The sequence below is a fragment of the Oncorhynchus clarkii genome, chromosome 4, assembly GCF_045791955.1.
Source record: "Oncorhynchus clarkii lewisi isolate Uvic-CL-2024 chromosome 4, UVic_Ocla_1.0, whole genome shotgun sequence".
Lineage (NCBI taxonomy): Eukaryota > Metazoa > Chordata > Actinopteri > Salmoniformes > Salmonidae > Oncorhynchus > Oncorhynchus clarkii.
This window is the reverse complement of record NC_092150.1, coordinates 57086403-57102939: the sequence shown is the minus strand read 5'-3', so window position 1 is coordinate 57102939 and position 16537 is coordinate 57086403. Positions and strand designations below refer to the sequence as shown.

General features: G+C 44.9%; 1 protein-coding gene across 1 annotated transcript; it reads left to right on the top strand.

The window, feature by feature from the left end:
* Positions 1 to 9243: 9243 nt before the first annotated feature.
* Positions 9244 to 16054, top strand: LOC139406979 (TATA box binding protein (TBP)-associated factor, RNA polymerase I, A). Its single transcript, XM_071150199.1, is given in 11 exon segments — positions 9244 to 9416; positions 10700 to 10863; positions 10961 to 11074; positions 11303 to 11501; positions 11721 to 11842; positions 12105 to 12207; positions 12210 to 12262; positions 12805 to 12871; positions 13127 to 13250; positions 13428 to 13585; positions 13853 to 16054. Coding segments are annotated over 11 exon segments (1380 nt in total). The 5' UTR covers positions 9244 to 9280; the 3' UTR covers positions 13993 to 16054.
* Positions 16055 to 16537: the final 483 nt, after the last annotated feature.

Genomic DNA, 16537 nt, shown 5'->3' with positions numbered 1-16537 from the left:
ATTACAGGCCTATACCAAAGACAATTTATTTAATTACATTTTTTGATTTAACATTTATCTAGGCAAGTCAGTTAAAAAAATAGTTTCTTATTTACAATTACGGCCTACCCCGGATAAACCCGGACAACGCTGGGCCAATTGTGCGCTTCCCTATTGGACTCCCAATCACAGCTGGTTGTGATACAACCTGGAATCGAACCAGGGTCTGTGTAGACAGAAGCTGTTTTTCAGTCTCTCGATCTCAAGGCCATGAGACTGCGAAACATCACTAGCACATCAGAGGCGGCTGCCTATAGACAAAGATTTGGAATCACTGCCAATTTTAGAAATGGATCACTGCCACTTTAATAATGTTTCCGTATCTAGCATTACTCATTTCATCACGAACCAGCTCGAAGTTCGTAACAAAAAGGAGACAAGGTGGAGATAAGGAATAACAAAATATATTTATTAACTGAAGTAAACTAAATACAATTAACAATGGTGAGTGTTTGTGTGCATAAAGGTGATAATGAAGAGTGTTGAAAGGTACCAAAGCAACCAAATGGCCACAAAAATGTCACAACCAAAATCTATAAGTGTGCATGCATGGAGGGTCTCCCCAATGAATGGGGAATTGGTGCATTTATCCGGGGACACACCCGGGCCCACGTGTGTCCCATGTCGCTGAAGATCCTCCCAGCTCAGCCCGCCAACATCCTAATAAGGAAAACAAGAGCAAAGCGAAAGAATACGGCAGACAGAGCAGGAGGGTCGTCACAATATGTATAAACTGCACTCCACACTATTCTACGGTATCTTAGTCACTTTTCAATTGTGTTTACATATTGCATCACACCATCTCATATGTATATACTGTATTGTATTCTATAAATAAAATAAAATGTTATTACACACAACCTTACAGTGAAATGCTTACTTACAAGCCCCTAACCAACAATGTAGTTTAAAAAATATGAATAAGAAATAAAAGGAACAAGTAATTAAAGAGCAGCAGTAAAATTACAGTAGTGAGACTATATACAGGGGTACCCGTACTGAGTCTATGTGCGGGGGCACTGGTTAGTCGAGGTAATATGTACATGTAGGTAGAGTTATTAAAGTGACTATGCACAGATAATAACAGAGTAGCAGCGGTGTAAGGGGGGGGGGGGGGGGGGGCAATCTAAATAGTTTGGGTAGCCATTTGATTAGATGTTCAGAAGTCTTATGGCTTGGGGTTAGAAGCTGTTTAGAAGCCACTTGGACCTAGACTTGGCGCTCCGGTACCGCTTGCCGTGCGGTAGCTGAGAGAACAGTCTATGACTAGGGTGGCTGGAGTCTGACAATTTTTATGGCCTTCCTCTGACACCGCCTGGTATAGAGGTTCCGGATGGCAGAAAGCTTGGCTCCAGTGATGTACTAAGCCGTACGCACTACCCTCTGTAGTGCTTTGCAGTCGGAGGCCGAGCAGTTGCCATACATATGGCAGTGATGCAACCAGTCAAGATGCTCTTGATGGTGCAGCTGTAGAACCTTTTGAGGATCTGAGGACCCATGACAAATCTTTTCAGTCCCCTGAGGGGGAATAGGTTATGTTGTGGCCTCTTCATAACTGTCTTGGTGTGCTTGGACCATGTTAGTTGGTTGGTGATGTGGACACCAAGGAACTTGAAGCTCTCAACCTGCTCCACCACTACAGCCCAGTAGATGTTAATGGGGGCGTGCTCAATCCTCTTTTTCCTGTAGTCCACAATCTATTTTGTCTTGATCTCGTTGAGGGAGAGGTTGTTGTCCTGAAACCACACGGCCAGGTCTCTGACCTCCTCCCTATATAGGCTGTCTCGTTGTTGTCGGTGATCAGACCTACCACTGTTGTGTCATCTGCAAACCTAATGATGGTGTTGGAGTCATGCAGTCATGAGTGAACAGGGAGTAGAGGAGGCATCCCTGAGTCGCCTCATCACTGTTGACTTTGAGACTGGTGTTTTGCGGATACTATTTAATGAAGCTGTCAGGTGAGAACTTGTGAGGCGTCTGTTTCTCTAACTAGACATTAATGTACTTGTCCTCTTGCTCAATTGTGCACTGCAGCCTCCCACTCCTCTTTCTATTCTGGTTAGAGGCAGTTTGGTCAGTTCTGTGAAGGGAGTAGTAGTACACTGCGTTGTACGAAATCCTCAGTTTCTTGACAATTTTCTTGCATGGAATAGCCTTCATTTCTTAGAACAAGAACTGACGAGTCTCAGAAGAAAGCCTTTGTTTCTGGCCATTTTGAGCCTGTAATTGCTGATGCTAAAAAATACTCAACTAGTCTAAAGAAGACCAGTTCTGTTGCTTTCTTAATCAGAATAACAGTTTTCAGCTGTGTTAACATAAATGCAGAAGGGTTTGGTTGCTGATAATGGGCCTCTGTACGCCTATGTAGATATTCCATTCAGAATCTGCCATTTCCAGCTACAATAGTCATTTACAACATTAACAATGTCTACACCCTATTTCTGATCAATTTGATGTTATTTTAATGGTTAAAAAAAAGCCTTTTTTCAAAAACAAGGACATTTCTAAGTGACCCCAAACTTTTGAACGGTAGTATGTGTGTGTGTGTGTGTGTGTGTGTGTGTGTGTGTGTGTGTGTATATATATATATATATATATATATATATTCCTTACTTAGATTTACATATATTTTGTGTATATGTTGTGAAACTGTTAGATATGATTTGTTAGATATTACCGCACTGTCGGAGCTAGAAGCACAAGCATTTCACTACACCCACAATAACATCTGCTGAACACTTGTATGTGACCAATACATTTGATTTGATTAGTGATGCAGCTAGTACTGAGATGCAGTGCCTTAGACTGCTGCGCCACTCGGGAGCCCTTTCTGCCTATTCTCAATATCTCAAGTATTGCCTTTATTAGTTAAAATTATGTTTGGGGTTTCTTGTGCTGTGTGACACATTCCTCACCATATTTACCTTTCACTGCATTTCTCCTCCCCCCTCTGTGTTTGGTGTTTTTGTATCAATTAGTTCAGTCTGACTGTTGCACTGACTTAAATTTGTGCGGTCATCCTCATCTCCTATTTCATTACATATGGGTGACGACCCAACGGATTGGTCAATTCAACCTATTCCTCAATCTGATTAACAAAAATGAGGCTAAACTTGAGGCTGAGGCTGCAAGGTTTTGCAACTTCCTCACAAAATTGGAAACCACATTTTTCATTATGCTGCATAGTGGAATGTATTGCCATTGAAATATGATGACAATCCCAAAAGGCTGATCATTCACAACATCCGTGCCATTAACAAAACCTCTATGAAGACCCTAGTGAGTAATCCCAACCCCACTTCATTTCAGCATTTAGAATAGTTTTTTCAATGTAAGCCAATATGTAATTTATAGGCCTATAGCGCAGGGCTCTCCTGTCCCACATATTAGCGTCCATGATTTGGTCTCACTCTCCTGTTTTACAACACTAACAAATTGGTAGCAGAGGATGGTTATTCTTCCTGAATTAGATCCACGATAGGTTGGTGTGAGAGGCGAGACAAATCATACGGTTCGAATCAGACGGAAGGATTGACCTGTAGTCTAGGAGACTTTCAACCGTTCGACTTGCCTCAGGAAACTGATCAGAGATCTCAACCAAAAGGTAAGCAGAGCCTGTTAAATCAAAATCTGCATATTGTATCTTAGCCTACAACCAAATTTTGATCAGTAGTACTGAGGGTGGGTATGAATCGTTGCTAAAATTGATACTAAACTGTTGAAGGCATAGGTCAAAAGATATCTTGTGCATAATAGAACTTTTTATGATTTTGTTAATGTGAATAATTGATCAACTGAAATCTGCATAGAAAACAGTCCTATTTATTTTTTTAATAGGTTGTGTATGAAGTGAAGTTGAGTAGTAGACTGAAATCTGCATAGAAAACCGTCCTATTTTTTAATAGGTTGTGTATGAAGTGAAGTTGTGTAGTAGACTGAAATCGGCATAGAAAACCTTCCTATTGTCACGGTCGTCCTCCTCTTCGTCTGAAGAGGAGAGGCGAGAAGGATCAGAGGACCAATATGCGGCGTGGTAAGTGTCCATGGTAAAATCTTTAATAAAGAAAGACTGAACACTATACAAAAGAGTAACAAAAACAATAAACCAAATTCGACCGTGAAGCTACAAAATGAGACCTGTGCTGACACAAGCCACTAACATAGACAATCACCCACAAACAAACAGTGCAACCCAGGCTACCTAAGTATGATTCTCAATCAGAGACAACCAATGACACCTGCCTCTGATTGAGAACCATACTAGGCCGAAAACATAGAAATGCCCCAAAACATAGAAAAACCAACAGACTGCCCACCCAACTCACGCCCTGACCATAATAAATAAATACAAAACAAAGGAAATAAAGGTCAGAACGTGACAGTACCCCCCCCCAAAGGTGCGGACTCCGGCCGCAAAACCTTGACCTATAGGGGAGGGTCTGGGTGGGCGTCTGTTCGCGGTGGCGGCTCTGGCGCGGGACGCGGACCCCACTTCACCATTGTCTTAGTCCGCCTCCGTGGCTTTCTCACCATGACCACCCCTCTCAATGACCCCACTGGACAGAGGGGCTGCTCGGGACAGAGGGGCTGCTCGGGACAGAGGGGCTGCTCGGGACAGAGGGGCAGCTCAGGACAGAGGGGCAGCTCGGGACAGAGGGGCAGCTGCTCTGGGCAGAGGGGCAGCTGCTCTGGGCAGAGGGGCTCCGGCAGCGGCGCCGGGCAGGCGGGAGGCTCCGGCAGATTTTTCACCATGACCACCCCTCTCAATGACCCCACTGGACAGAGGGGCTGCTCGGGACAGAGGGGCTGCTCGGGACAGAGGGGCAGCTGCTCGGGACAGAGGGGCAGCTGCTCTGGGCAGAGGGGCTCCGGCAGCGGCGCCGGGCAGGCGGGAGGCTCCGGCAGCGGCGCCGGACAGGCGGGAGGCTCCGGCAGCGGCGCCGGACAGGCGGGAGGCTCCGGCAGCGGCGCCGGACAGGCGGGAGGCTCCGGCAGCGGCGCCGGACAGGCGGGAGGCTCCGGCAGAGGCGCCGGACAGGCGGGAGACTCCGGCAGAGGCGCCGGACAGGCGGGAGACTCCGGCAGAGGCGCCGGACAGGCGGGAGACTCCGGCAGAGGCGCCGGACAGGCGGGAGACTCCGGCAGAGGCGCCGGACAGGCGGGAGACTCCGGCAGAGGCGCCGGACAGGCGGGAGACTCCGGCAGCGGCGCCGGACAGGCGGGAGACTCCGGCAGCGGCGCCGGACAGGCGGGAGACTCCGGCAGCGGCGCCGGACAGACAGGACCACCTGCAGGGAGGAGACAGAGAGACAGCCTGGTGCGTGGGGCTGCCACAGGAACCACCAGGCTGGGGAGACCTTCAGGAGGCTTGGGGTTAAGAGGAGGCACCTGAAAGACCGGGCTGTGGGGGAGCACTGGAGCTCTGGTGCGCAACCTTGGCACCACTTCCCCAGGCTGGACAACCACTCTAGCCCGGACCCTCCAGAGTGCAGGCACAGGTTGAACCGGGCTGTGGGTAAGCACGGGAAATCTAGTGCTTACTACACGCACCTCTCCCTTCGGCTCCATTCCCACATTCGCCCGGCACGAGCGGAGCGCGGGCAGAGGACGCACTGCACCCTCCCAGCGCCCCGGAGACACAGCATGCAGAGCCGGCGCAGGATACCCTGGACCAAAACTGCGTACCGGCGACCAGACCCGCTGAGCAGGCACCATACGCCCTGGCTCGATGCCCACACTCGCATGACACTCTCGGGGGGCTGTCCTATAGCGCACCGGGCTATGGAAACGTACTGGCGACACCGTGCGCTTAACCGCATAACACGGTGCCTGCCCAGTATCCCGCTGCTTATAATAAGCACGAGGAGTGAGCGCAGGTCTGCTACCTGGCTTAGCTCCACCCCTCGTGTGCCCCCCCCAAAAAATTTTGGGGGCTGTCTCTCGTACCTGTCGCACTGCCGTGCTGCCTCCTCATATCGCCGCCGCTCAGCTTTCGCTGCCTCCAGCTCTGCTTTGGGGCGGCGATATTCCCCAGCCTGTGCCCAGGGTCCCTCTCCGTTCAGTATCTCCTCCCATGTCCAGGAGTCCTGTGATACCGGCCGCTGTTGTTGCTGCTGCTGCTGCTGTCGCTGTTTTCTACCACGCCGCTTGGTCCTTGGTTGGTGGGTGATTCTGTCACGGTCGTCCTCCTCTTCGTCTGAAGAGGAGAGGCGAGAAGGATCAGAGGACCAATATGCGGCGTGGTAAGTGTCCATGGTAAAATCTTTAATAAAGAAAGACTGAACACTATACAAAAGAGTAACAAAAACAATAAACCAAATTCAACCGTGAAGCTACAAAATGAGACCTGTGCTGACACAAGCCACTAACATAGACAATCACCCACAAACAAACAGTGCAACCCAGGCTACCTAAGTATGATTCTCAATCAGAGACAACCAATGACACCTGCCTCTGATTGAGAACCATACTAGGCCGAAAACATAGAAATGCCCCAAAACATAGAAAAACCAACATAGACTGCCCACCCAACTCACGCCCTGACCATAATAAATAAATACAAAACAAAGGAAATAAAGGTCAGAACGTCACACCTATTTTTTTTTTAATAGGTTGTGTATGAAGTGAAGTCAGGTAGAATTAATATAACCAGATTTGACGTTCCGCGATTCCGTGACTGGGGATGCATTTGTGCCCAATTCAGAGAAAACATTTGTTGGGGAATAAGTGCCATACTGTGAATACATAAACGGTGTAAAATTGACGGCCGCTGAGCCCAAATACTGCCCATACCAGCCGCCGTGCTGAATGCTGACTGGCTGCCATCTTACTTTTTCTGCTGTGGGTATTCACCAGATGCTAATATTATTCTGATAATTGTTACACACCCGCCTAAATTCACTAATATATTGTTCCAAAAGGAAATTACTGAATTAATTCTAGAAAGTACTTAAATAAGCCGCAGAGCTGAGCACGGACTTTTGAAAGAGCCGCAGAGCTGAGCACTGCCTTTGATTGACAAGCCACCGAGCTATACACTGATTTTTAGTTTTTCATTTCTATCGATATTTCCTAAAGAGATATAATTATTCTGACAATTGCTATAGAACCGCTTGAATTTGCTAATATATTGTTCCAAAAGGTGATTGCTGAATTATTTTTAGAAAGTATTTAAATAATTCACTGAACAAATCCGAATTAAAAATACCGGTTCCCAAAGTGATAAAATTATTCTCGCACATCTGGTGGCACCCTCAAATAAAAAATATGACTGACTTATTTTATGACGATGACTTATTTTATGACGAATGCAATGTTTTTGACAGCCACAACCCGAAGAAGCCATATCAAACATACCTAATGCATATTTTCAGGACAGTAGCATAGAACGCTTAGTTATGGTAGATAGGTGTCCAAATGGTTAGAAGCAATACCAACAGCAAAAGAGAATGCTAGGTCAGTCATTAAGTGGCTACAAACCAAACTAATACCCAGGTATGGCATCCCAAGACAAATCAAATTTGACAAATGGCTCACATTTCAGTAACAAACACCTGAGACAGGTGGAAGAAAGATTTGGCATAACCCACAGATTTGGATCTGTGTACAGGCCCCACTCCCAAAATCTGGTGGAACGTCAAACCAAAAGCAAAAGCTAAGATAGCTAAAGTATGTGCCTCATGGGATAATGACTGGTAGAGTCATGCATGGTCCACCAAGGGAGGGGGGTCATATGCCCGACCTTGATGTACAACAAATTGTAATGTCTGATTATGTGAAAAACTGACGGTTCTCTCTGCAGCACTCTCTACCCAGGTTCACAAGGTCCAGGAGGGGGAGCTGCCGGGGGACACGCCACCACTGAAGGTAAAGGTTGGTGACTGGGTGAGGGTTAAAGTCCACAAGAGAAAGTGGCTGGAACCCAGGTGGACTGGACCGTACGAAGTGAAGGAGGTTACTTCACACTCAGTCCAGGTCAAAGGTAAATCAGGCGCACCTTGGCACCACCTTACACATTGCACCCCAGCCCCAACTCCTTCCAGAACACTGACTGAAGTCTGAGCTGATTTGAACAGCCTAAATTCAATACCAAATGAAGACACTCCTGATTCAGGTGATGGAGTATCAAACTCCACCTCCCCTGAAAAAGGAACCTCGCCCAGTTAAAGGGATATTTCTCTCTCCCTGGGCAAGGCTAGGAATATCTGAACCACTGTTTGTGATATTCCTACTGATATTTGGAGTAACCCTAGGCACTCTCACATGGTTAATAGAACAACAAACACATACTAAAGCATCAACCCCTCTCACAACAACCCCTATCCCTGATAACATTCCTAGCATCACTCCCTTCAATCTCACACGCACCAAACGTAGCACTCTCCTATAGTTTTCGCGTCTTAATAGACGTGAAGAGGGGGACTCCAACATTTGGTTCCTACCAAATTGTTTGGCTGCTTCATATTTTATTTCTATTGTTCATGTCTAATAAGATGTGAAGAGGGGGATTTGTTATATAAATGATCTAATATCAAGCATTACTAGCAGGCCAATGCTCTGGTTAAACCGGATGTCCTCAGATAACTCTGGGCCCAGTGTCCTCAGTCAAGTTTAGAGCCTACGTGCAATAACATGATTATCCGAAGGACACACAGCTGCCATCACACAAATATACTCCCCTGTAGACTACAAAGAACATCCTGCAACACTAACGAGCTTAGAGTGCCAAACTATCTCACTGACATTGACCCTTGCATGCACTTCTGCAAAGACAGGAAACACCTGAGCCTAAAGCAGACATTACCAGTCCCTAAATCCACGCTTCCTTGACACACATACATTTCATGAGCACTGTACACTCACACTCTACCCCCCCCCCCCCCCCCCCCCTACTGGTCGGGTGCCAAGAGCAAAGGACTTTGCTGTGCACCAATGGGGCTCCTGCTCTGGGTAGAGCAGGCCCGCCTCAAACTCTTCAGGACCAGTCAGAAGACCAACACGACGAGACTCCACCTACATTATTCTGTGTATACATTCTGCTGTAAACTCTGGCTCCTTCTGAGCCAAAGGAATAGGGTCCGTGCACGTTAAACTGCAGGACAAGATATCTTTTGACTCAATAAACTGCCTTTTTGCTATACTTGATTACACTCTGTCTAGCGTCCATGATTTGGTCTCACTCTCCTGTTTTACAACACTAACAAATGTTAACGAAAATAGGTCGAACTTTGAACGGTGGGTCATGGATGATCTGGAGTCAGAACTGAGGGTGCCCGGTGAAGAACGGGGCGAAAATGAGTCTTCAGATGACGATGAATCAATCAACAGAAAACCAATCAAGAAGCCAAACCTTCCCCTGGCGCCTCCTTTATTTAAAGGTAATTTATAAAATGCAGTGTGTAGAAGAATATGTGAACCCTTGAGTAAGCTAAACCAGCTAGTTAGCTAGTTCAAGCTGCTGTTTACACAAAAGTATGTGGACACCCCTTCAAATTAGTAGATTTGGCTATTTCAGCCACACCATCACAGGTGTATAAAATCGAATACACAGCCATGCAATCTCCATAGAATCCCATTGGCAAAAGAATGGTCTTACTGAAGAGCTCAGTGACTTTCAACGTGGCACCATCATAGGATGCCACCTTTCCAACCAGTCAGTTTGTCAAGTTTCTGCCCTGCTAGAGCTGCCAACTGTAAGTGCAGTTATTGTGAAGTGGAAACATCTTAGAGCAACAACAGCTCAGCTGTGAAGTGGTAGCCCATACGCTCACAGCCAACTGCCGAGTGCTGAGTCGCATAGCTCATAGAAATCATCCTCAGTTGCAACACTCACTACTGAGATCCAAACGGCCTCTGAAAGCAACTTCAGCACAAGAACTGTTCTTCGGGAGCGTCGGCTGGAGTAGTGTAAAGCTCGCTGTCATTGAACTCTGGAGCAGTGGAAAACATTTATCTGGAGTGATGAATCACGCTTTAACCATCTAGCACTCCGACGAATGAATCTGGGTTTGGCGAATGCCAGGAGAACACTACCTGCCCGAATGCATAGTGCCAACTGTAAAGTGTAGGAATAATGGTCTTGGGCTGCTTTTCATGCTTTGGGGTAGGCCCTGTAGTTCCAGTGAAGAGATCTTAGCGCTACAGCATACAATGACATTCTAGACGATTCTGTGCTTGCAACTTTGTGGCAACAGTTTTGGAGAAAGGCTCTTTCCTGTTTCAACATGTCAATTCCCCTGTGCACAAAGTCCATACAGAAATGGTTTGTTGAGATCGATGTGGACTAACTTGACTGGCTAGCACAGAGCCCAGACCTCAACCCCCATTGGGATGAATTGGAACGCCGACTGCCAGCCAGGCCTAATCGCCCAACATCAGTGCCCGACCTCACGAATGCTCTTGTGGCTGAATGGAAGCAAGTCCCTGCAGCAATGTTCCAACATTAAGTGGAAAGCCTTCCCTGAAGAGTGGAGGCTGTTATGTTTAGCAAAGGGGGGTTACAGCTCCATATTAATGCCTGTGATTTTGGAATGAGATGTTGGACGAGCAGCTGTCCACATACCTTTGGTCATGTAGTGTATGTTAATGCCCGATTTTTATCATTTTCATCTATACATAAGATGCTCTTATTAACCAGTGGCAATGTCTGTTGTTTCATTAGAGACACCCCGTGAGACTGGCTTTCACAAGACCACAAGGAACTGCCTCCAGCACATCAGGGAGGTCTTGCTGCACCATAGATGGCAGGATGCCGCAGAGTACATGGCCAGTTACTCACAGACACTGGAGGATACCACCGCAAACATGCCACAACTCTACGCTGAGGTAGGTCAATCGTTGCACTGACTGAAACTCTCACAAAGGGTAGCTGAGAAGTACTGTATAAATGCTAAGTTTGATTTCTTCAAACTTTGTCTTTCAGATCGTTTGGAGGATAGGCACAGAGATACTACACCACCATCCCGACTCGACGCTGGAAGACTACAACAGTTTCTATGAGCGAGTGAAACACTCAGGAGTAAAGCATTACCTGAAGGTAGGTTACATAATTGACCTCTTGATCTCTACACTATCAGCCCAACTAAAGGACCCTAAGTCAATAGGTGAAAAAATAAGTTAATATAGGACAGTCAACATGTCTATACTTTTGTTATGAAGCAATTATGACACCTTCAAAAACAAACAAATAGATGGAATGTGTAAACAATGTGTTTGCAATGGAAGTGTATGCCAATGTGCATTTAAGAATTGGTTTGTCCTGAAGGTCTGTCTGGAGCACTCGTTCCATCTCCTGGTCAATGGGCAGTTTGAGGATGCCAAGCTTCAGCTGTCCATCGCTGAGAGCTGGAGGTATGGCAAGCAGTCAGCCGGTCAGTCCCAGAGGATTAGGCTGATCCAGGCCTATAGTGGCGTCCTGGATTACTTCATCTGGTGTGACAAGAAAGCCACTGCATCCAGCACAGGTAAGAGGACACCTGGCAACCCCCAAGTATCCATTTTTCATTGGTTTCAATGACATTGGGATAGTGGAAATCCTTAGGTTACGTCACCATCTACTGGCCAGATAATGTAACTGCGTCTTTAGGGACAATTCCAATACATTTCAAAAAGCATGGCCAAATAAAATGTAACCATAACCTGTGGTTGCGCTTTGGCTTAACATGGACTTTAACATATTTTAGATGAGTATGATGCAGCTGTCAACCAAGAAATGCATAGCTACTTCCGACAATCTTCTGTGAACCTGAAGGAGATCATGAAGCTTCCTGGCGTCTGGGATCCTTTTGTTCTGAGTTACATTGATGTAAGTACTGCTTCGTGTTCAGTAGGCATGAAACAAGAACAATTTCCAAACCAAACGGTAACATACTACCTGAATTTGTCCAGTAAAAATACTTGTTTTCATTTTTCCGTTTCAAAACGATTTACTACAATTTGCTCTACTTAACATGGCCCCTGGCATCCCCTTTTTCCATCATTGTATTACTTTTCCATCATTGAACTACTTTCCCTTATCAGACTACCTATGATGATCTAATGTTTTGACTTGCGCGTGACAATGGCAGATGCTGGAATTCTACAACGATCACGAGGGAGCTGTGAAGGTTCTAAATGACTATGCCTATGACGACAGTTTCCCACCCAATCCCAATGCCCATGTCTACCTATACCGTACATGAAGAAACAGAACCACCCACTGAAGAAACTTCTCAAAGTGCTGAAGGTAGTACTGAGGCCATTGCTGTTCTTAACAGGGGAATCTAGCTGAAATGTTGGGCACTATTATCATTATTAAAGGCCCAGTGCAGTAAAATATTTTCCTGTGTTTTATATACATTTCCACAGGTTTGAATAATACTGTGAACATTTATAATGTCCTTTTGGTGTATGAGTTGGTTGAAGAGACGCCTGAAATGTCCGCCTGTTTTTGGTGGGGTGGAGTTTTGGTCTGCCTGGTGACATCACCAGGTGGTCAATTTGTTAATAGACCAATAAGAAAGAGTTCCAAACGTCTCTGCCAATAACAGCTAGTTTTCGGATTTCCCCTCCCCACAAAGACCTCTCCCAGACAGTACTAGCAAAATTCTTGCTTTAGAAATGGTTCTTTGCTAAGAAGCAATTTGTTTCTTTTTGACCATTTCATTTTAAAACAATCACAGTAAGGTGAAATCTCTAGGCTACAGTTAGTCCTGTACTCTGCCCCTCAATAGCCCACTGGTACTGTACTGTTTAATGAGTCCATGTTTTCGATTACATTTGCCTTAGATCCTGCATACATTGGTCCCAAGTCATGAGTTGATGCCGGAATACTGTTCTCTTCTGGTACAGTCGGGTATGTGAATATAGAATAATAATAACAATATATTGATTTTGAGTGTCTTAAAGGGACAATGGGGTGTAAAATGAGGGGAAACTAGTAATTTTAAAGTCTATCTTGATGTTTTAGTCATTTTTCAATGTTTTCGTGTGTGTTTCTGTCCTCAGGCTTTTTTACGCATTCAGATGAATGTGTTTGGTGGATGTGTTCTTCACATTGATGTTGGTCCTATGAAGGTGTTCATAGTAAAGGATGAGTTTTTTTCCCCAGAGAATGAGGGTGATCTTCAGAAGGCTCTAGGTGTGGTTCTGGATCTCCTGGACTACTCCAGTTGGAGGAGCAACTTGGATGTCTGGAACCATTTGTTGAACATCATCAAGAGACTGAGGATGACGTAAGGATGGCTGCATGAATCCACACTACTCTCTCTCAAAAGGAGGACATTGAAAATGCACTCCCTTTGAAGAAATTAAATTTGGCATACATTGCTTGTCTCTTCTCATGGCAAATTGGCAAGTCCTTATGTCATGCTTCATTTGTGCCAATTCCACGGATTTATATTTTCCTTTAGAAAACAATGGCTGAAGATTTTTGCAGAGGAGATGGGGTACAGAAAGGACTGGTGGCTAGCAATACACTTCTCAACATTCCAGGCCAGGAAAGATTCGGCAGAGAATAGAGAGCTACTGGAAGTGAAGAGCTTTGTTGTTGGAGCCTTTTGTCCTCACTGTAAGTAAAGCTACACGGTAACACCTTTTATTTTCTTGAGTATTACTTTCTTTCAGTTGTGTGAAATTAAGATGTCCCCACTTATTATCAGTATTTGCAGCATTGGCACTATGCGGAAAAATATCCAATTAGTTTAAGAATACACGTTTACTTCCTTGAACCACCATGCTTGGCTATCCTTAGGTCTAGTTTTTCCTGGTTCTGATAGTGGAAAAGTGGCAGTATGACATCTTATGTAGTCTAACCCATTGTTGTCTCTTTTGCCAGATGCCTCCATGTACTGCGGTGTTGGTAAGGCAGCCCGAAAAGGAGTAACTTCTGAGGCTCGAAAGGCTAAGAGGAATCCTAAACCGCTAAAAAATATAAGAAGGCTCAGGAGAGAAAGGGGACAGCAAAGCCAAGACTGACCTTGAGGAAGCTCCTGGAATGCCACCAGGCACAGTGGCGAGAACAAACATTTTGAAAATTTGTGAAGAGCTTCTACCATTGCCAATATCGGCAGGCATGACCACCTCATACAGTCATCAGGTCAGACACTCTCCCCTTCCATGACAGGTGTTCCAACTTCATTATTTTTCTTGTCTAGAATGTTCTTGGTTATCTGCATACAGTAGTTGCAGCCACGATGACCATTCCCCACCTTCAAAAGGCAGGCCTCTCATTGCACTGCAATGTATAATGCGTCAAATTCTGTGATTGTCCACCAGGGAGCACTCAAGCTATGGCTACGTTTTTGAGTTGCTCTGCAGGCTGCTGCTCTGTCGTTTTTAAAAGAAGCTGAGGCAGAAATTGAAGCATGTGTTCACTGTGGTAGTTGGTCGGGAAAAGGGAGGTTGGGTGTGCTGCAGTATTAAGTCTAGGAGGTAATAAGCTCTGAGGCAGGTGTGGCCTCAACTGAACTTCCGCTGATTCATGGAGAACCCGCCTCCACTCACATCAGCAATACTAAACCCAGCTGGCCCAAATGCCACAACCTCAACTCTGTGATAGGACGGCCCTGGATGACACATATTAACTACAGCGGTGACAACACACTACTGTATAATGCTGCTTCGTAACCAAGTGGGAGGTGGGAATTTACCAGTTGTGAAGTCGTAAATACCAGTTGGATGCATTCACGTGCTTTGAAAAGATCATTTGGCTAATGGCCAACAAGCTACCTAAACCATAAACTAAAAGCTATCATGCTGGTAAACAAATGAGTGTTAAAAAAACATATTAATAGATTGCTTTTTATAAATAATGATTTGTTGCATTTAATTGCAGAAAAATGCTGTTATCCAGGTCATTTCCTAAGTAGGTGACGTCAGCATGTGGGAGAAGTGGGAGCTCAGGATGATGTATGAGTTTCCCACTAGTAATTACCAGTTGGAGGGCCTTTCAAATAGATTTTTCCCAGTTGTATATGGTAAATTTCCACTTGGTTACAAACGCATTTGACCCCTCTGGTGCCAATTAGCGATCACTTTTTTCTCTCTTCTCTGCATGACGCTCAATGGAAAAGAAGAGTTGAGATAGCAATTGGTACTGTATGTCAAACAACCAGCAGAAAAACAACCAGCCTCGTCTTTAGTCTTCCACTGCCTTTCCCTTTGGGGATGAAAGAGGATCAACATGGTCATTGGTGCTCAAGTGGTGTATTGATGATGTCATATCCTGGTGCAAATTTCAAAATATCTCATTGTGCCCATTTGACACTGCCACAGTGAAAATATATAACTGCCCTGTTCATTTACTTACATCCTTATCACTGATCTAGCGTTATTTAATAGGTAAAAGTAATATATTGGGATATTTGCTTTAATCTATCCTATCACATTATATGTGTGATTACTTCAAGGATGGGAGGAAGGATGCATTTTTTAGCATTCAAAAAGGATTCTGAGATGCTATGTCATCCTGTTATAAAGGGAGTTGAAAAGGATGCTGCATGTAACTGAAGTTGACTTTTACCTTTGTTTTGAATGCTGTTCCCATCAAGGCCACAATGGCTAACCACTATTTAAACATTGTCTCCATTTTATTAAAATGTTGATATTTTTTTGTTGTATTGGCACTAACTGAATACACTTATGGTGCTTTCAAGACATCTGGGAACTTTGGTCAAATTGGTCAAATCATGACGTCAGTGATCTTCGGGTCGGAAAGTCAGAGCTCTAGAAAGGTGCCAGAGTTCCCAACTTGGAAGTCCGAGTTGGATGACTTAAAAGATTTCTCCCAGTCAGAGCTTGTTTTTTTCAGAGTTCCCGGTTGTCTTGAACACACTGAAGTCGGAGATTTCTGAGTTCCCAGTTGTTTTGAACACGGCATTAAGAGACACTAATCTATCATATTATTGTGTGTGCTGTCCGACAGGGTTGACGATTGTCAATACAGTGTTGTGCTTTTGGTAACAGGTTGTGAGAAAATGAACATTTATCATTGGACTGACAATTTACACTACTTTCATTTTTAATAAACAAAATGCTGTTCGAATAGTGGTCCTTCTTTACACTTGCTAAAGGAGCGAAACCAAACATGTCAAATTTTCACTGGGCTTGTTTGACATTGCAGGTGACTGCTGACTGATAAACAAATGACCTCGCATCATAAAATAAACAACTCATTATTCGTAGATCAGTTAGTCATCATGAATCACATATTTGATTCTCACGAACATAGCCACTGAAGACTAGCGTAAGACTAGCGAATGCTTTGCAGGAGTGCCCATAGTAATTACCAGAATTATCCACTTAAATCAGGAATAAACAGATGGGTATATACTGTAGCAGTTATTGTTAGCATATACAAAGACAGCAAATTCAAGTGTTGGGTGTCGACAAAAAATCCACTTACGTCATCATGATTAACCTTCAGTAACTCCATTTATGGCGTCACATACTGTAGAAATGTACAATGTCAATACAAACCTGGAACGTGATGACAAACCCTGTTCATTCTACCTGCACTGTT